This window comes from Eriocheir sinensis, chromosome 33, assembly GCF_024679095.1.
Source record: "Eriocheir sinensis breed Jianghai 21 chromosome 33, ASM2467909v1, whole genome shotgun sequence".
Classification (NCBI taxonomy): Eukaryota; Metazoa; Arthropoda; class Malacostraca; order Decapoda; family Varunidae; genus Eriocheir; species Eriocheir sinensis.
In genome coordinates this window covers 528,582-551,325 of record NC_066541.1, presented here as the reverse complement: position 1 = coordinate 551,325, position 22,744 = coordinate 528,582, and the positions used below count along the sequence as shown (strand labels likewise).

General features: G+C 42.4%; 1 protein-coding gene across 6 annotated transcripts in view; it reads right to left on the bottom strand.

The window, feature by feature from the left end:
* Window positions 1-19,442, bottom strand: part of LOC127006496 (spectrin beta chain-like) — a 63,116-nt gene extending 43,674 nt beyond the window's left edge. For all 6 annotated transcript variants that reach the window (XR_007759603.1, XM_050876431.1, XM_050876433.1 and 3 more), the window contains exons 1-2: window positions 19,282-19,442; window positions 2,713-2,774 (exon numbers count right to left, since the gene is read on the bottom strand). Coding sequence is in view for 5 of the 6 variants with exons in the window: in XM_050876431.1 (XP_050732388.1) it covers window positions 2,713-2,774; window positions 19,282-19,421 (202 nt within the window). In the remaining variant the exon portion in view is untranslated. The remainder of the gene's footprint in view (window positions 1-2,712; window positions 2,775-19,281) is intronic.
* Between the last annotated feature and the right edge of the window lie 3,302 nt (window positions 19,443-22,744).

Genomic DNA, 22,744 nt, shown 5'->3' with positions numbered 1-22,744 from the left:
CACCTCTGTGTGCCACCATAACCACTGCAGCTTCCTTTTCATCTTCTATTGTAAGGAGTTCGTCAGGCAGGACAGCTAGTAATACATGTTAAACATCGCCAGGAAAATCAGCGTACACCATTTTGCTGCGAGTGAGATGCCATTACCATAGCAACGACGAGGCTTAGTAAAAGGACGGCCTTTATCTCCACTCTTGCAGCCCTCTTGGAGCACTGGCAATTACTGTGGCAAGAATTTCTTTTACACTGTGATTTTCAGTGTGTTGGCCCTGAAGGAGTAAGGCGTTTCAAAGGCTGTAGTTGGGACTGAAAGGGACAACTACCACCCGAACCAAGACCAAGACCATGGGAGAAATCCACCTGTAACATCAAGACCAAGATCAAGATCATAGATACAGCAAACGCTGCTCTCATTCACGTGGTATGCTCTCCCTACGGCATCGTAGCTCATCCCAAAACGTAACTTCTCCTAAATCTGAATTCTTCTGCAAGGTGAACACCTCTCTCGAATGTTTTGGGGTGCTTTCAGCAGGTGTTTTGCTAGAACTGTTGCCACTCACGCCATGACTACTTGGTGCAACTAGCGGGAAATTTAAAAATCCAAAAAAATTCTTCCATGACAATCCGTATAAAACCGAAACCGTACTATTGGAAACCGTACTATTTGAGGGACGACTGAATGTATAAATATATATATATATATATATATATATATATATATATATATATATATATATATATATATATATATATATATATATATATATATATATATATATATATACATACACAGGTAACTCGATTTACGCGAGTATTGTGTCCTTGAAGAGGTCGCGTAAATCAAAAAACATGTAAATCAAACAAGAGGTTGATTTCTATCGAAAGATAAATATTTACTTCATTCTGGAGAGAGAGAGAGAGAGAGAGAGAGAGAGAGAGAGAGAGAGAGAGAGAGAGAGAGAGAGAGAGAGAGAGAGAGAGAGAGAGAGAGAGAGAGAGAGAATATCCATATCACAGAGATATCCACTCAGGCACTCAGTCTCAGCCTCACTCGTGTGAGGAAGAAATGAGGGACACCATGAGCGATTGGCTAGTATTGGTACCGGTACTGAGCAGTCTAGTACCGGTACCGTACCATATAGCTGGTATCATTAGTACCGGTATTGGTACCGGTACCTGCCCACCCCTATTGTTGAGTAGCATGGCAGCGTGGGTACTGTATTGTTGTTCAAGTGGCGCGCGGGAAGAACTGAGTTCAGCTGTGTGGCCGCGGCGCCGTGTGAGTCCAGTTGCATGAGACATCTGGTGTCCACTTCATCAAATATTGCATATAAGTGAAAAAACGTGTAAATTAAAAATTTATTTGGATTTTGGACCCCGCGTTATTTAAAAAACGCATAAACCAAACTCGCGTAAATCGAGTTACCTGTATATATATATATATATATATATATATATATATATATATATATATATATATATATATATATATATATATATATATATATATATATATATATATATATATATATATATATATATATATATATATATATATATATATATATATATATATATATATATATATATATATATATATATATATATATATATATATATATATATATATATATATATATATATATAATATATATATATATATATATATATATATATATATATATATATATATATATATATATATATATATATATATATATATATATATAAAACACACACACACACACACAGAGCCTGCCCTCCCACCCCCCACAAGACCCAGAAGACACCACAATATTCTAGTCCCGGTTAGAGCTCGCACGGACAGATACCGGCTTAGCACTGTACGGGCACTTGTAAGGGCCATAAATACCTCCATGATCACATGATCCCTCCATCCCAACACACACACACACACACACACACACACCAGGTATGTGGGTGGTGGTCTGGCTCCTGGAATGGCGGGTAACTCAAGGGGGCAAACCTAGGCCCCCAAACCCGGCCTCAGCCAAGCAAGCAGTAATGCAAACAGACAAGGATCTACATAAAGCAAGAGAAATCAAAAGACAAAATGAAAGTCGTGACACACACACACACACACACACACACACACACACACACACACACACACCAACCACCCTTCCCCACTTCCCCCATTACTCATCGCATAATTCTCACTGTATTTTGTGTATTTTCAACCTTATGGCTGCCAACAAATGAATAAACCATTTATTATTATTATTATTATTACACACACACACACACACACACACACACACACACACTGTACAACATGCAAACACGCTTAAAAACAAAGGTATCCAGCATATAACTAATAAAATATTAGTGCATAATCATTGAAGAAAAGTAATTAATTTGTTAAGGGCTACAGCATCAGATACTTAGGTGTCCTTACTGAAAATTCACATCTCAAACTTTCTTATAAAAAGAGAGTTGACTGGTGAGCGTAGGTAAAAGAGCATTCATCTCCTTCCCTGTTGCCGAGACAATAACATTTACCTGATATTTCTGCTGCTCTAGCATTATATGGATAAGAAGCTGCATTTCACACTGATGCCAGGCCTAATGCGATGATCAGCAGATACAGAATAGCTGATGCCTTCAACCCTTATAAAACATATGCTTTCAGGCAACGCTCGCATCCTGGCTCCATGGTAACCTAGCGTAAACACAACATGCCAAACTTTACCTTCACGTGATTCATCATGCTCATCTCCATTCAGGTGTGAGTCTTCTCCTGAACCATCCACTCTGAAAAGGTAAAAAATGTCTCTGTGCACTTAAAAAGGGACTGGTGAGAAAACCTAACACTGTTCACATAACATAACATCAACACAGTAGATTACTAGATAATTAGTGCTAGTTTTATAAGATACACACATTGGGAATAGATGCTAAGTAAGTCAACCAAATGGTCATTCAATAAAAGGTAATTCAACTAAATAGTTATTTGTTCTAAGTCAACTAAATAGTCTACAGGTCTAAAACTAAACTAAGCTAAGTCAACTAAAACTAAGAAGCTAAATCAACAAATGGTCATTCATTGTAAGCTAAGTAAACTAAATGGTACGTTCAAGGTGTAGCGGCTGGCATGTTTAGCTAAGAATATATGGAACAAAGTTTGATCATGGTCTGGGGCAGTTGGTGCTCAACCTACCAAGTTGCTTATCTTCCTTTCCTGTTAACTCTTACAGCATCAACACCTATTGAAATAAAATGCTTCCAGTAGCAACTGCCTTTTTTTTTTTTTAGGCATAAACATTAGTACTTAACCATTAAGGGCATAAGCCATTTTACCATCTTACTATAACATACGGTGAGTGTGACACTCCATTTAAAATAATCAAAACACGCCCCAAATACACTGCCAGATTTTGGCCACGAACTTGTCGCCGAGTCAGTTCGTGAAAAAATTTGGCGACCGGTTCACTGACATGACCAAGGTTCTTACAGTCCGTGACCATACGGCGACATGTCGGCGAATGCTCATGATAATTCGGGGACAATTCGGAGACATGTCGCCGAGTTCAAAATCTGAAATTTCAATTTTTTTTTTGTCACGGAAAAATTAGTGACAAGTCTCCGAATTGTCTTCATATGTCCCCGAAGTGTTGGCGACATGTCGGGGACAATTCTCCAACAGTGCCAAGATTTCTGACAGCTGATCATCTGATGCCCATGTGGCATATAAAAGCACGGGAATCCGGGGTGCAATACACTTCTTCACCGGCAGCTGAAGAGCCCACCTCGTCTCTCGCAACTTGTTCCAGGGGAATGGCGAGAGGGCGATCAACTCGTCCCACTCAACCCTCTGCGGAACCCAGGAGCTATGGTAGACCCCAAGAATATTCGCGCCTACCTCATGGACTACTATAACACCCGGGGAGCAGTGGCCTGGCAGGACAGAATTGTGGGCGAGTAAATACCGTGTGTGGTAATATGTATGATAGTATGTGTAATAAAATGTATAAATGTGACTTGTTTTTGTTTTGCCCTCCTACAAATAGTTTAGAATGAATGAATGTTTGCATAATATCAGTAAACAAACCAGTAACTGAGAGAAGAAATAAATTTAAATAACTAAAAAATAAAAAAAGTTAAATAATGGCAGAATAATGATATTAAGAAACAAACAAAGTAATAAATAGTAAATAAATTATGAAATAAATGAAAATGTAAGTTTCATACCTATTTTAAAAATTCATGATTCTTCTTGTTTTTCATATAGGGTAGGTTCTGGACGAACCGTACATATGGATGCACCGTACAAAAGCTCTCAAGACCACATATATTATTTTCAGCTAGTTAACGTCTAAAGAGTGAAAGAGAAAACGGAGTCACACAGCTCCGTCCCTCCATTTGAGCGCGGCAACCAACAGCGCATGAATGAGGTGAGTTTTTCGGTTTTTCGCATTCCTGATGTAATATTTTGCCTCTAAATTATGGTTTGTGGTGCTTATGAATATGCTAGGAGTGTGAAGGTTAGGTATTGTACACCTAAATATGACTATATGTGATGATATGACGAGGTTTTAGTGATGTAGTACACCACGTGTGTCGGTAAAGTTTGTTTTCATTTTAATGGCTGCCTGTGGATGTTTCGTACAGCTTGACTTTTAAGTGTACGGAGTCTCCACATGTAAACAAAGATATTTATGCTGTTTGTGTGTTGAACTTTATTTGAAAATTGACAGATAGGCTACAGCAATATAGTCTAGGATAGCATAAGGTATCTCATATGAAATTTAAAGATTCTGTTGCTTATCTAAATATTGTTTTCATTGTAATTGTTTTGTTGTTGTGTCCAGTTAAAGAATGGTGAAGGACACACTTGAATATAATAATGTATAGTATAGATATATGCCTTGTGACCTTTATTTATGTTATTTATTTCAGATTGAGCCAGGATGCCACGCAAGTTCATTCCCAAGAACCTCCGGGAGACAGACCGGACCAACCTCGAACTGGCATTCAACTACAGGATTGAGCACAACACCAGCATAATGGAGGGCAGCTCGGGAGTTTGGTGTCAAGGTTATGACTCTGCAGGATGCCTTCACAAGAGCAAAGACAAATCTGATGGGCACACCTTTGTAATTCCCCAAGAAAATTTTAACAAGATTTTCAACAAGAATCAGGAGGAAATGCTGTGCAAATATGCCATACATGTGGCAAGACTGTTCTATGGGATGACTCGCAAGGAATTTCGCTGACTTGCATATGAGTATGCTGTGGCTTGCAAGTGCTCCAATATCCCTGCAAACTGGCATGCCACACAACTGGCAAACGAAAATTGGCTCCAGCGTTTCATCAGGTTTCCCTACTCTCTTCTTTCATATAATATCAAGTAGGCATTTTTGTTTGTTTTAAGCCTTGTAAGCTTTTTAAGGCAAAGAAGATAATGTAACCATATTTTTTCTCAACTTTTTGTGTAATAAAGGAAGATTAAAATTAAATCGCATTCTTTATTTCAACATATTTATCTTTTTATGTTGCAAATCATTTAAAATCAACATTGGGGTCTATTTTAACGGAATCTGGTGGCAAATTACAAATTTATTTAATTGTCTATTTTTTACAATTTTTTTGTTTGAGGTTCATATCGTGTACGGATCGTCCATACCTGTGGACGATCCGTACACTTCGAGATATTATTTTTAAAGCTTCATTTCACCAACTTATATTGTGGTGAAAAAACTGTGCTTACGAGAGAATATGGCGCAATGATTGTACTTTATAGTGATCACTTCAAATTTAGGTTAATTCACTAAAAAAAAATTTTATGAAAAAAAAAAAAAAAAACTGTACGGTTCGTCCAGAACCTACCCTACTCATGTTTACTGCTTATTATTATATTCTTATTTTATTCCATATTTTATATATATATATATATATATATATATATATATATATATATATATATATATATATATATATATATATATATATACACACACACACACACACACACACACACACACACAGTAGAGCCCCACTTAGCGCGAGATCAATTAGCGCGAACCGCAATTAGCGCGAGCCACCATCTACCAAGAAAAAAATTAATTAGCGCGAAAGCCTCAGTTAGCGCAAGCAGCCACCACGACTGAATTTTTAAAATTGCGCCAAGCCGCCATGATGCGCGGCACAAGCCGCTATGATGTGCGGCACAAGCCGCCATGATGCGCAGCACAAGCCGTCATGATGCACGGCACAAGCCGCCATGATTCACGGCACAAGCCGCCATGATGCGCAGCACAAGCCGCCATGATGTGCGGCACAAGCCGCCATGATGCACGGCACAAGCCGCCATGATGCGCAGCACAAGCCGCCATGATGCACGGCACAAGCCGCCATGATGCACGGCACAAGCCGCCATGATGCACGGCACAAGCCGCCATGATGCACGGCACAAGCCGCCATGATGCACGGCACAAGCCGCCATGATGCACGGCACAAGCCGCCATGATGCACGGCACAAGCCGCCATGATGCGGAGCACAAGCCACCATGATGCGCGCCACAAGCCGCGAGAGCCCTTACTTTAGCAGACGCCGCCATGTTGATACAGGGCAAGTGCTTTGTTTACATTGTGGACGTGGATACGGGCAACTGACCTTGGCCGTGTGTGACGCACACCCGGAAAATTTGGATTTCCCGGTTGTCCAAGTGTGATGCTGCCTTAAAGCAGCTAGTCCGCTGACCGGGTGAGCGCCGGCGATGACGTCATCGGACTCCCAGCGAATCACAAGCGTGTTTTCAGAGCTCAGCCAATCGTAGGGTTGTTTTTTTAATGTGAGTGATTATTTTGAGTAATTATCAAACCCAAAAGTCAGACCCACGTGTGCACCAAATAATTTTTTTCATATTGGTTACTTTATTCAATTAGTGCGAATTCGGTTAGCGCGACCGCGTTCAACCACCTAATTCTCGCGCTAAATGGGGCTCTACTGTATATATATATATATATATATATATATATATATATATATATATATATATATATATATATATATATATATATATATAGATATATATATATATATATATATATATATATATATATATATATATATATATATATATATATATATATACTATATATATATACATATACAGTCATCCTTCAAATAGTACGGTTTCAGTTTTATACGGATTGTCATAGATTTTCTTTGGATTTTTAAATTTCCCGCTCGTCGCGCCAAGTAGCCATGGCGTGAGTGGCAACACTGTTTTACCAGACTGCCTTCCATGCACATCCCTTCAGTCTGTGTGTGTGCACAACATCAGGAACACTGTTTTGCCAGATTGAAACCTATGCGCTTTCCCTAAGTCTGTGTGTGTGCACAACCTCAGCTACGCTTCTTCATTACCACATAACATGAACATGGGACCCAAGAGACAAGCTCAAACACCTACTGAATGCACCCCAAAGCATTCGAGAAAGGTATTCACCTTGCAGAAGAATTCAGATTTATAAGATACGTTTTGGTACGAGTTATGTTGCGGTGGGGAGAGCTTACCACGTGAATCAGGGTCCCACCTCTGCCTGGCTCAGCTTCTACTCACCGGCAAAAGTTGCCAGTTATGCATTTTCTGCTGTAGTGTTTCCATTTCGGGTAACGGAGCCATCCTGGCAGCGCTGCCTTCCACACTGTCAGCAAGCGAGCCATGTCATACACTTACTCTCTCTTACTCTCTACCACAGTTTCTATTGCTCTCTACAGTACCCTCTTGAGTATCGCGCTTGCTTCATTCCAAAGGTATGGCGCTAAACTCGAGGATCGTGAAACTCGAGGTATTGAAATCCATGTAAAAGCGCTTATTGGTTCCAACACGTGGAAAATAATGACTTTTTCCGACTTTACTCTTGCGTCATCACATTTTTTTCGACTTTACTCCCTCATTATCTCAAAATACATATCTTGTTAATAGGCAGCAAATGGGAAGTAAGAACAGATTGTTTTTAACCCTAGAACGCTAACCATGGGTATGAGGTACCCGAAGCGAATGACGTCATTGCCATTGTGTATGGTTCCGGTGCTCTGAGGGTACCCACCTCCTCAGTAGCTTCATGTGCCCGCTTGACAGTGTAGGGGAAGGTCACGTTGTCTCGCTCTCTCTGCTCACCTTTGTTGTAGGCCTACATTCGGGTGCGTCATACCCATGGTTGGTGATACAGGGTGTTGTACATGTCCCTAGGATATTGTTTACGTACTTTTTTAGTGATCACCTGTGCAGTGGATCACAGGACCTGGGAGGCCATACAAGAAGTTTGGAAGCCATCGGATGATAATTTTTTTTATGAAATTTTTTTTTTGAAATATTTGAACATTTTTCCTATTTTTAGTAACATTTTTCAGTACCTGATTTTCATACCAAAACAATACGTTTTTCAGTTCTTCTTAATGTTAAGTCAAGATACAAAGTTTGAAGTCCCTTCATGTAACTTTATTCCATTAAAACTTTACATTTAATTTTTTTTTTTTTTTTCAAAATCGGGTATGATGTACCCATGGTTAGTAGTGGTGTGACTTTTTCTAAGGTTAGTGTTCTAGGGTTAAGCCCCAGTTGAAGGCGGCTGCCTTACAACTGGCTGGCAGTTCAGAATACACACTTGTCATCCACGTGGTGTCGTCTGCTAGAGTAAGGGCGGTCGCTCGCGGTCACCCATGGGACAGTTGGACAAATCTATATTTTTCTGGTAGTTTTCTGTGTGTTATGAAATAATCTGCTAACTCTTACTGTTAAAAATCATGAAATCACTAATATCATGATTGACTTTTCAGTGCCTATTGAACATCAACCACTGCTGCCGCCGCAAAGTAGCTCGCAGAGAGGTTCAACTTCCTTACTGTTTCCATGTTTCCCTCACCGCTCACAAAGATCACAAGCAGACAGACTAGAACAAAACCAGGCAAATTAATACTTTTAATGCTGTGTATTCCCACAGCACGCATGCGTGGACAGCTGAGTGGCTTAAAACTACCCAGATGCTGTCCTGAAGACCATCCATCAACCCGGACTCTAGAGGAAACCGTCCAAGTGAATCAAGAACTAGTTCCATGGGACAACATGAGCCAAGAGAAGATGGCGCCACTATAAACACTTGCCTGCGCCATGACGGGCTGGGGCCAACTACCATCCAAACCCCTCAAGAAAGCCTACTGGTGCTATAGACATTCACGAAAAAAAAAAATAAATAAATAAATAAATAAATAAATAAAATAAAATTCATCAGGGAGATATTTCTCGCAACACCAGCCAGTGTAGTGGACCTTCTTCTTCTTCTTCTTTTGACCAGTAACGCTTTGTATCGCTTCTTAGGTCCTCCTTCTCCACACCTTTATGCTTCACAACATGCACTTAATGGTCCCCCCAAGTGAGAAAAATGAGAAAAATTCACCCCTCACACAAACCATTTCATAATATATATCAAAGCATTTGTGATAAGATTATGTATCATCTACTTTGGGGGGTTTAATTCACGGCACAAATTTGGCCCGTCGCTGCTACACGGTAAAGCCACAAATTTGGCCCGTCGCTGCTACTGGGTTAAGACTGTTTTCACAGTCATTTTGTTTGTATACTGCCAGCCAATTGTAAGGCAGCCGCCTTCAACTGTGGCTTAAAAACGATCTGTTCTTACTTTCTATTTTCTGCCTATTACCAAGGTACGTATTTTGAGGGGGGGGGGGGAAAAAAAAAAGTAATTTTTTTCCACGGGCCGGAACCAATAAGCGCTTTTTCATGTATTTCAATACCTTGAGTTTCGCGATCCTCGAGTTTAGCGCTATACCTTCAGAATGAAGCAAGCGTGAAACTCGAGAGGGTACTGTGTATATATATATATATATATATATATATATATATATATATATATATATATATATATATATATATATATATATATATATATATACACACACACACAGTAATTCCTCACCATATCGCGGTCTTGCTGTATTGTGGATTTTTAAATTGTAAATATTTAGTTTCGTATCGTGGATTTTTCGCTATATCGCGGAATTTTGCGGTATAGAGGTATTTTAATATATTTATTATTTTACTTATTTTGCAGTAAAAGAAGCATTTTCAAGCCTAAAAAAATTGTAAGCAATGTAAAAAATTAAGAAAGTATTAATAAGAACATATCAAAATAATATTAAATTGAAATAAAATACGTAGCGCACTGCAGATGAGTAGACAAAGACTCGCACATGTGGAAAACGCAGCAACAGCTGCTTGTGCCACACATCATGGTGGCTTGTGCCACACATCATGGTGGCTTGTGCCACACATCATGGTGGCTTGTGCCACACATCATGGTGGCTTGTGCCACACATCATGGCGGCTTGTGCCACACATCATGGCGGCTTGTGCCACACATCATGGTGGCTTGTGCCACACATCATGGCGGCTTGTGCCACACATCATGGCGGCTTGTGCCACACATCATGGCGGCTTGTGCCACACATCATGGCGGCTTGTGCCACACATCATGGCGGCTTGTGCCACACATCATGGTGGCTTGTGCCACACATCATGGTGGCTTGTGCCACACATCATGGCGGCTTGTGCCACACATCATGGTGGCTTGTGCCACACATCATGGTGGCTTGTGCCACACATCATGGTGGCTTGTGCCACACATCATGGTGGCTTGTGCCACACATCATGGTGGCTTGTGCCGTGCATCATGGCGGCTTGTGCCACACATCATGGTGGCTTGTGCCACACATCATGGCGGCTTGTGCCGCGCATCATGGCGGCTTGTGCCACATCATGGTGGCTTGTGCCACATCATGGTGGCTTGTGCCACATCATGGTGGCTTGTGCCACATCAGGGTTGCTTGTGCCACACATCATGGCGGCTTGTGCCACACATCATGGTGGCTTGTGCCACACATCATGGTGGCTTGTGCCGTGCATCATGGCGGCTTGTGCCACACATCATGGTGGCTTGTGCCGTGCATCATGGCGGCTTGTGCCACACATCATGGTGGCTTGTGCCACACATCATGGTGGCTTGTGCCACACATCATGGTGGCTTGTGCCACACATCATGGTGGCTTGTGCCACACATCATGGTGGCTTGTGCCCCACATCATGGAGGCTTGTGCCGATCATCATGGCGGCTTGTGCCCCTCATCATGGCGGCTTGTGCCACACATCATGGCGGCTTGTGCCGTGCATCATGGCGGCTTGTGCCGTGCATCATGGCGGCTTGTGCCACACATCATGGTGGCTTGTGCCACACATCATGGTGGCTTGTGCCACACATCATGGTGGCTTGTGCCACACATCATGGTGGCTTGTGCCACACATCATGGTGGCTTGTGCCACACATCATGGTGGCTTGTGCCACACATCATGGCGGCTTGTGCCACACATCATGGTGGCTTGTGCCGTGCATCATGGCGGCTTGTGCCGTGCATCATGGCGGCTTGTGCCGTGCATCATGGTGGCTTGTGCCACACATCATGGTGGCTTGTGCCGCGCATCATGGCGGCTTGTGCCACACATCATGGCGGCTTGTGCCACACATCATGGTGGCTTGTGCCACATCATGGTGGCTTGTGCAGTTCATCATGGCGGCTTGTGCCACACATCATGGTGGCTTGTGCCGTGCATCATGGCGGCTTGTGCCACACATCATGGTGGCTTGTGCCACACATCATGGTGGCTTGTGCCACACATCATGGTGGCTTGTGCCACACATCATGGTGGCTTGTGCCACACATCATGGTGGCTTGTGCCACACATCATGGTGGCTTGTGCCACACATCATGGTGGCTTGTGCCACACATCATGGCGGCTTGTGCCACACATCATGGTGGCTTGTGCCGTGCATCATGGCGGCTTGTGCCGTGCATCATGGCGGCTTGTGCCACACATCATGGCGGCTTGTGCCACATCATGGTGGCTTGTGCCACATCATGGTGGCTTGTGCCACATCATGGTGGCTTGTGCCACACATCATGGTGGCTTGTGCCACACATCATGGTGGCTTGTGCCACACATCATGGCGGCTTGTGCCACACATCATGGTGGCTTGTGCCGTGCATCATGGCGGCTTGTGCCGTGCATCATGGCGGCTTGTGCCACACATCATGGTGGCTTGTGCCACACATCATGGTGGCTTGTGCCACACATCATGGTGGCTTGTGCCACACATCATGGTGGCTTGTGCCACACATCATGGCGGCTTGTGCCACACATCATGGTGGCTTGTGCCGTGCATCATGGCGGCTTGTGCCGTGCATCATGGCGGCTTGTGCCGTGCATCATGGCGGCTTGTGCCACACATCATGGCGGCTTGTGCCACACATCATGGCGGCTTGTGCCGCGCATCATGGCGGCTTGTGCCACACATCATGGCGGCTTGTGCCGCGCATCATGGCGGCTTGTGCCACACATCATGGCGGCTTGTGCCACACATCATGGCGGCTTGTGCCACACATCATGGCGGCTTGTGCCACACATCATGGCGGCTTGTGCCACACATCATGGCGGCTTGTGCCACACATCATGGCGGCTTGTGCCGCGCATCATGGCGGCTTGTGCCACACATCATGGCGGCTTGTGCCGCGCATCATGGCGGCTTGTGCCGCGCATCATGGCGGCTTGTGCCGTGCATCATGGCGGCTTGTGCCGCGCATCATGGCGGCTTGTGCCGTGCATCATGGCGGCTTGTGCCGTGCATCATGGCAGCTTGTGCCGCGCATCATGGCGGCTTGTGCCGTGCATCATGGCGGCTTGTGCCGCGCATCATGGCGGCTTGTGCCGTGCATCATGGCGGCTTGTGCCGCGCATCATGGCGGCTTGTGCCGCGCATCATGGCGGCTTGTGTCGAGCATTATGGCGGCTTGTGCCGCGCATCATGGCGGCTTGTGCCGCGCATCATGGCGGCTTGTGCCGTGCATCATGGCGGCTTGTGCCGCGCATAATGGCGGCTTGTGCCGTGCATCATGGCGGCTTGTGCCGCGCATCATGGCGGCTTGTGCCGCGCATCATGGCGGCTTGTGCCGCGCATCATGGCGGCTTGTGCCGTGCATCATGGCGGCTTGTGCCGCGCATCATGGCGGCTTGTGCCGTGCATCATGGCGGCTTGTGCCGCGCATCATGGCGGCTTGTGCCGCGCATCATGGCGGCTTGTGCCGTGCATCATGGCGGCTTGTGCCGCGCATCATGGCGGCTTGTGCCGTGCATCATGGCGGCTTGTGCCGCGCATCATGGCGGCTTGTGCCGTGCATCATGGCGGCTTGTGCCGTGCATCATGGCGGCTTGTGCCGCGCATCATGGCGGCTTGTGCCGCGCATCATGGTGGCTTGTGCTGCGCACCATGGCGGCTTGTGCCGCGCATCATGGCGGCTTGTGCCGTGCATCATGGCATCTTGTGCCGCGCATCATGGCGGCTTGTGTCGCGCATTATGGCGGCTAGTGCCGCGCATCATGGCGGCTTGGCGCAATACAGTAAAACCCCGATTATCCGAAATGGAAGGGGGGAAGCCTCTTTCGGATAAGCCGATTTTTCGGATAATCCGGATTTATGGCCGCCATTTTGATTTTTGAAAGAAGTGAGGTCGAAGCACAGGTAGAACGCGATGCGACTGCCCAGTGTGAAGTGTGTGACGCGACTGCCGCCGACTGACGATGTAAACAATGAAACCAAACAAACACACGCTACGCTAAACAAAGTAGTACGCTTAAAACATGTGATGTAAATGTTTTATTGTATGTTTGTCTGTGTGTCTCCTTGTCTGGACCAGTGTATGTTGATACTTGTGAGCGTTGCAGATCTGAATTGTGAATGTTGCAGTGCGATTGTGAATGGTTGTGCAAGCTTGCAAGTGTGACCTTGATGCATCGTGCAGGTGGAGACACAGTATGATGACTCATATTATCGCGCAACTCGTATGTTGGAAGGGGAATGTGGCATGGAGTGGAGAGGAGTCGGTTTGTGTCGTTGTCTTGAGAGTACGGTGAGAGTAGTCGTGCAGTAGTTTGTTCGCGCCGCACCTACGCCCTTGCTGGGGCTTAAGGTGCGGACGTGGTGTTGTTGAGAGTTTGTTTAATGTTTTTTGTCTAATACATTGATCTATTCGTTACAAGCTATTTTGGCAATACGTATTAGAAAGCATATTCATTTTAACTGTTCTTATCAATTTTAAATGTGTTAATATAGTACATATGTAGTTACTTTTATTTATTTTTGATGTTTTATAACGTTGTAGTCTAGAAAAAAAAATTTTTATAATTGCATTATCCAGATAAATTTCGGATAATCCGTTTTCGGATAATCCGCTGGATAATCGGAAATCGGTTTTTACTGTATATATATATATATATATATATATATATATATATATATATATATATATATATATATATATATATATATATATATATATATATATATATACACACGAGGTGTGTTCAAAAAGTATCCGACCTTGGTCAAAAAGAACAAAAATAATATATCGTGAAGTAATTCCTTAAAAAGCTAGGTGGCGCCACCCTTCGTTGCGCATGCGTGGAAATTTTGGTGTCTGTAGGTCGCGGCAGTTCCCAGTTGTGAAGCGTAGAGTACAATGGTCCAGCACACGCTTGTCGGATTTTTGTATTTACGCAACATGTCTGAGCGCATCGAACAGCGGTTTTGCATCAAGTTTTGCCAGAAGCTTAGGGATACGCGAGTGCAAACTATCCACAAGCTTCAGCAAACCTTTGGCCATGAAGCTATGGGCATTACACAGTTAAAAGAGTGGTACAACCGCTTCAAACAACGGCAAACCACCATCGAGAGCAAGGCACAGTCTGCCAGACGATCTCCCTGCAGAAACGAGGAATTTATTGAGAATGTTCGTCGAAAAGTCATGGAAGACCATCGTGTAACCATTAGTGAGAGTGTAGAAGTTGGTATAAGCACAGGATCAGTTCATATAATTTTAACAGAAGATCTGTGCATGCAAAGAGTGTCGGCGAAATTCGTTTCCAAGTTGTCGGAGCAACAAAAACAACTCTACCTGAAAATTGCTCAGGACCTGCTTGAGTGTACTAACAATGACTCTGACTTTATGAAGATCATCATTACTGGTGATGAGACATGGGTTTATGGATACGACTGGGAAATGAAGTTTCAATCACCATAATGGAAGCATCCCACATCACCAAGACCCAAGAAAGCACGACAGGTTCGCTGCAATGTTAAAGTAAAGTGGTATTGTACATCATGAATACGCACCACAAGAACAAACAGTTAATAAGGAGTACTATCTGGGGATTATGTGTCGCCTTCGTGACTCTGTGTGACAAAAACGACCGGAAATGTGGGCGGCAAAAAACTGGCAGCTTCACCACGATAATGCACCGGCTCATTCTGCCCACCTGATCCAAGGTTTCCTGGCACAAAACAACACTCCACTTGTTCGACATCCTCCCTGTTCTTCAGACACAGCACCTTGACTTCTGGCTGTTTCCTAAACTGAAAACAACCCTGAAAGGGTAGCGTTTTTGAGTCGCAAGAGGAAATTATGAAGAAAGTGATGGCAGAGCTATACACTATTACAGTTAAGGATTTCCAGAAATGTTACCAGCAGTAGCAGCACCGCTGGGACAAGTGTGTGAACTCCCAAGGAGAGTACTTTAAGGGTGATTAAATAATATTTGTGAAATATACAAAATTATTTTCTTTATTTCTAAAGGTCGGATGCTTTTTGAACGCACCTCGTATACATAGATAGACCCCCACGTACACCTCCCACTGCAACCCAGTTGCCATGTTGTGATTGATTTGCCAAATATTCGGGGACATATCCCCGAATAGTCTTGGCCATTCGGCAACATGTCCCCGAATATTTGGCGACAAACACAAATATTCGGCGACATGTTGGCGACAAATTTGAAAAAAAAAATCAACGGTCAAAATTCGGCGACAGTTCGTCGAACACCGTGAATTGGACGCCGAATTGTCCGGGACGTGTCGGCGACATTTCAGCGACAATTCAGTGTCCATTTTGCATTCGTGCACATTCAGTGAACGGCTGCGAATTTTTCATGCAACATGAAACTTTCATGGCAATCGTGACCAACTGTCAAAAGTCGCGCAGTGGATGCAGACATGTCCCCAAACGGCCAAGAACAGGCAAGGAAGATGCCGAACTTGTCCACAACACAGGATGACTTGCATATTCATGCACATTCGTGAACCAAAATTTGGCAGTGAATTTGGGCTTTAGCAATCTATGTTGAAATTATGGGCATGAAATTAAAGCTCAACTTCTCTAGTTTACCATCAATCACTGACAGGATTCAATTAAAGAAAAAATGTAAATGTGAGGGGAGACTAAAGATTGAACCTCAAAATTACACATTCTCCGACACAACTGAACGTTAAATTCTTTTACTCGCCCTATTACACTTTTTCTTTACCTTTTCCTTTCCCTGCCATTTTGTATTATACCATTAGCTCTTTCAAAGTCTTTATATACTATTAGTTATAACTTGCCAAAACGACAAAAAATTACCAAAAAAGGTACAACATAAAATAATATTACTTGAATCAGTGACTGAAGGTAACACAGAACATAATAAACATCTCACAAACACATTCATGCACATACGTAGAAAAAATTGTCACTGTAGAAATAAAAATTTATAAAATAAAAAAATAAAAAATATTCTGTAATGGCATACGGTAGTGTCTCACATATTGTTTTATTTCTGTAATGGCATACGGTTGTCTATCTCACGTAGTATTTGTTTACTGTAATGGCATAAGCTAGTCTGTAACACTCCCACAGTTCTTATACCTCCAGAGCATAAGGTGAGTCCCCTGGACTAAAAACGCAATTATAGCCAAGACCGGAAAACGACAACGCGGACAGTGCCTCCTCCTTCAAGACCCAAACAAAGACTGAACATAGCTGGCACGGCAACTGCCGAAGAAAACAAAGACATACAAGCTACCACGTGTTGACGCCATACTGTATCTTGACAGGCTCACCATATGCCCCGCAGGGTTAATCAAAAAGGGGGCCTCCATCCTTCCAGTGGCAGAATGGCAATCCACCATCTTCAGCCTGACATATGCCAGCATGATGAATAATTTTCATCATAGTCAATCCATAGAGGTGTCATATGTTCCACTGTTCTCATCTCTCTTCCCCTTAGGTAGCTTTCCATCCAGTTCTTCATTTCCCCTTTCAATCCTCCTTTATTTTCTAGTTTCCATAGCAGTCTTGTATGTGGAACTTTGTCAAACACCTTCTTTAGGTCCAGATAAACACAATCAACCCATCCGTCCCTTTCCTGTATTTTATCTGTCACTCTTGAGTAAAAGCTCAGTAAGTTTGTCACACATGAGTGCCCTTTTCTAAATCCATACTGCTATTAGGTGTGTGTGTGTGTGTGTGTGTGTGATAAAGATATATATAGGCCTAACTTATCAACCCCCTCCTCCCTTTGTGTGTGTGTGTGTGTGTGTGTGTATTTACCTAGTTGTGACATACAGGAAAAGAGCTACGATCGCGCTGTCCCGTCTCCATATCCGCTCTTGTTCAACTTTTCCTTAACATCATGAATGTTTCTTGCACAAACCACCTCCTTCAGCCTATTCCATAGCTCAATGCTTCTGTTTGGGAAGCTAAACTTTTTCACATCTCTCCTACATGTGGTCACCCTCAACTTCTTTCCATGTCCTCTCCTTTCTCTCTAGTTCCACACATGCAGGTCTTCTCTATCCAAATGCTCCACACCACTCGCCACCCTGTACACCGCTATCAGGTCTCCTCTTTTTCTTATTCTCTCCAATGTTGTGAGCCCCATGCTATTGAGTCTCTCCTCATAAGTCCGATCCCTAAGTTCCGGAACCATCTTAGTTGCCACTCTCTGCACTCTTTCCAGCTTTCTTATGTTCTTCTTTTTGTGAGGAAACCAGACCACTGCTGCATACTCCAACCTTGGCCTTATCATTGTAACTATTATTTTCTTCATCATCTTCTCGTCCAAATACACAAATGCCGCCCTTATGTTCCTCAGCAAATTCAGAGTTTGTCCCGTTATCCTGTTGATGTGTTTGTCCAGTGACATGTTCTCTGAGACAGTCACTCCTAAATCTTTTTCTTCCACTCCTCTGTATATTATCTCACTTCCCATCTTATAATCATATTCACATCTTATTCCACTCCTACCAAACTCTATTTTTTTACTTTTCCCAAGGTTGAACTCCATCTGCCATGTACCACTCCACTCCCATATTTTATCCAGGTCCCTCTGCAATGCTTCACAGTCCTTCACATTATTCACTCATCTCAATAGCTTTACATCATCTGCAAACAAACTCACATAGCTGGACACTCCATCCACCGTATCATTTATATAAACAGCAAACATTATTGGCGCCAACACCAAACCTTGCGGGACTCCACTCATCACAGGACACCAGTTGGAAACCCTGTCCCTGATTATTATCCTCATTTCCCTGTTAGTTAGGAGGTCCTCCAGCCATTTAATCAGTCCATCACCCACTCCACCCCTATTTTCAATTTTCCAAATTAGTCTTCTGTACAGTACTTTGTTGAATGCCTTTTTCAAATCCAGGTACACTCCATCCCCCCAGCCTTCTCTCTCTTGTATTAAATCTGTCACCCTTGAGTAATAACACAACGAGTTGGTGACACAAGATCTCCCTCTCCTGAATCCAAACTGGCAATCCGAGATAATTTTCTCACTTTCTAAGAAATCTGACCACCTGTTTTTAACCAGCCTCTCACATATCTTCACAACCACACTAGTGAGTGATACTGGTCTGTAATTTAATGGGTCCTCTTTCTTTCCTCCCTTAAAAATTGGTACTATGTTCGCTCACTTGTGTGTGTGTGTGTGTGTGTGTGTGTGTGTGTGTGTGTGTGTGAGATAAAGATATGTCTGCAAAAGACTGCAAAAGTTCTCACAGTAGAATTTCTTCTTCGTTATTGTATAATTTTGTTACCCATATTGTTTTCTCTAAAACCATCCATGTCCAAGAAAATGTATCCCTGCTATGGCATACTAAAATTAAACAGGACTTATATACACGTCTCCCATATGTGGCGCATAGCAAGTACGATGTATAGACACGTCCACTGGATGGGAGCAGTTGGCGACCAGGACGTAAATATATGCCCCCCGGACTGAAAGGGTTAAATATTAACTGTATATTGAAAAGATTATTATTTCCTATTTCTTTCATCAGTAACATATTCCCTTCATCAACATACCCGTCTGTTGGTTGGTCCGGTGACTGTGGTGGAGGAGCAGCAGCCTGTCTTGCCAATTCCTCTTGTCGTCGTCGTTCTTCTTCCTCCTCTTCTTGTTTTCTCTTGAGTTCCTTCAGCTCAAACTGCAATCCAAGAGTCATATCAGAACGGGCATATATAATGCAATACAAACATCATATCCCTAAAGCAAACAGGGTAATCTAAAAACAATCTTATAACCTTTCCATATGTCTTTTGAGGAGGGAAAGGAGTCTCCTTATAAATTTACTGAAAAAAAAAGATGCAAGCAGGATTTACATTTCACCTACTTTTTAGCAGCTTTTTAGCACCTTAATTTCTGTGTAAAAAGAAGCCTCCATCCTTGAAATATTCCTTTCAAGAAAATAAACCAAAATCAGAGTCAAATGCTAGTAACAATTGCAGCAGGATGCATGCACCATAATGAGATGAGGGGAACACACCCAAAATGCCAATTCTTACTTTTTAAAACTATCACTCATAAGTCTGCGTTCATTTGTACATCTACTTAACCCTTTCCATACGGTGACGCCGACGTCAGCATCATGAAGTGCCAGTGGCATATACGATGGCGCCTATGTTGGCGTCATAATTACATTTTGTTTTAGTTGTTGCTGAGTGATCCTGTATTCTATTCCGGCTGTACCTAGGAACTCCGTATATTGCCCTTGAGTTCCTATTTTGCTCCACTGTCAAAAATGCCTCAACCCTGTTCATTTTATGGTAAACTATTTTTCTCTCTCTCTCTCTCTCTCTCTCTCTCTCTCTCTCTCTCTCTCTCTCTCTCTCTCTCACACACACACACACACACACACACACACACACACACACACAAGACCCACCTCCGGGAGGACAGCCTTTCAGCCTTTTACTCCGTGAAATCTGTGTGTATTGCCGGTGAATCAGTGGGATATTTTCCATGATCTTACGTCTGTGTCCTTCCCTTCCCTCTCTTCCACTTTCCTCCACAAATTTATTTGTTTATCGCAACTAATATAAGGAAATACAATTCAGCAGATACACGTCATCTATGCTTAACACAAATTTCTCTGTATATTTATACATATATCTCAAAATTATCAATTAATTTAGGTTTCTTTATGTGCACCATTTAATTTTGCATATTTCTATATATAATACATAATGATTATGTTGAGTTTATGGCTTAAAACTTATTATATTCAGTACCGATGTTTGAAATTTGGCGCAAGTGGCCAGACCGGATATGGGGCGGGGCGCTGTTGTCGCCTGGCCGTAGTGAAGGGGTTAAAAGATGTCCTATTTATCCAAAATCATTCATTGTATTGTACTAACACTATCTTCCTGGCAGGGTATATAGTGAGGTATGGTTCAGTAAGGAATTACAGTACAGTACGGATATTTTAGGACCATAAGTGGTTCCACATTACAGTTTGCTATATTTCTTCCAGTACAGTATGGTACAAAAGTACGATTATTCTTTTCACATTCAAATTGACCCTTTTCAATAGCCAAGTTACTAAGGGGAAATAAGGGTGAGGTCAATGATTCAGAATTCTATGTAGCCACATTAATACTAGAGTGTGACTTCATTAGCTGAGTAGGGTTCTCAGTCCAGGTGCTTGGGTTTGGACCTGAGTTTAGGAGTATCCTTCAGGTCAATGGGTTAAGTGAAGGGTACTGGACAAGGCTCATGACAATCATAAATACTGACAAGGTTGAAATAAGTTTTTCCAGGGCCTCAGTAGTTGCTTCACCTCCTCAAATCATTTCTAAAATTCAGTGCATTCACTTCATCTGTCTTATCTCTTTCACTTATTAAATGTGGCTAATAATTTAGTCGTATTGAAAATAATTATCATTATCATTATTATTCGTTATTATTATTAGCAGTTGAAGGCATACTACCCAGCACTAGAATTGAACAAATGCATAGGCGTCATTTCCCGCCTCGCCACCCAAGGGTCTATAAAGAAGGAGGTAACTCACCCATTTGCCTCCCTTCCCCAACCCAGCTCAGTGGGGTTAACAATTTGCCATATTATTGGCTTATAAGTCACCTACCCTTACTGGATGAAGTAACGTCGCAGCTACCCCCACTGAACCATGTCGGGGAAGGATGGCAATTGGGTGTGTTGCCTCTTTCCATAGAGACCTCCAGGTGGCAAGACTATTATAGTCATTATTCATTATTGTTCCAATTATTATTACTTTTTACATTATTATTATTATTATTATTATTATTATTATTATTATAAATAGTTGTAATAGTAGTAGTAGTGGAAGTACTAGTGGTGGTAGTGGTAGCTGTAGTGGTAGTGGTAGTGGTAGTAATAGTAGTAGTAGTAGTAGTAGTAGTAGTAAGTGTCAGTACTGTTAAGGTGTTTATATATTACACCTTGAAAAATAGATCCTTTATTCTTTTTAGTGCCAAAACAAGTGTGAAATTACAGTACGATAATTTATCGTACTAGTATGGTACAAAATCATTTTTCAGGTATGGAATGGAATTACAGTAAGGTATTAATCTATGGTTTGAAGTACGAAAAAATTACCGTACCATACCATACTACATGCCCTGCTTCTTTGCTATCAACTTCTGGAAAATGGGTATTATGGATTTCTGGCTTTTAATTTTTTTTTTCCACTTCACTGGCGATGTTACAGTTGAGTCTCTCATTCACTTTGTTAAAGTGTGCCCTATAGGTATATAAACCTTGCTTTATAAACTTGCATATTATGCAAATTCAACTGATTAAACATTCATGAATACTACTTTACACAATATACTATGTTTAATCCAGTAGCAGCAGGGATCATGTTTTTTAATGGTCCCTCCAAGCGAAAAAAATGAGAAAAAATCACCCCCCACACAAACCATATCATAATATATATCAAAGCATTTGTGATCAACTTATGTATCATCTATTTTGAGGGGTTTAAATCATGGCACAAATTTGGCCCGTCGCTGCTACATGGTAAAGCCACAAATTTGGCCTGTCGCTGCTACCGGGTTAAAAATCCTTTCCTAATAATTTGGCGGGGAATATGCAATTTGTTATGGCTGCTTTGCAGAATTCATAAAAGATATAAAACACTTGCATAGCTGTAGTCTGCCTAACTAAAGCTTGCATCTGAAGACTAAGCTGCTTTACAAAAGTATGTTACTGATTGAATGTTAATGGAAACATAGCTTTAGTGAGCCACCCTCCCTCACCTCCCAAAATCTGCCATCTCTTTACTACAAATTTAAGTTTTATTTTTTTGTATCTCACCTATGTTGTGTAATATTTCTTTTCTCCATCATTGGACAGCAGAATGATCACGAATTAGGACAGAGTTGAAAAAATGGACGGAGACTATGACTGAGCTGCTGCTATCTGTCACTAATTTTAGTAAAAAGTGTTAGTGTTCCCTTTTTATTCATGGATTGTTTATTTACAATTTGATTTTTCTCAGGTTATTC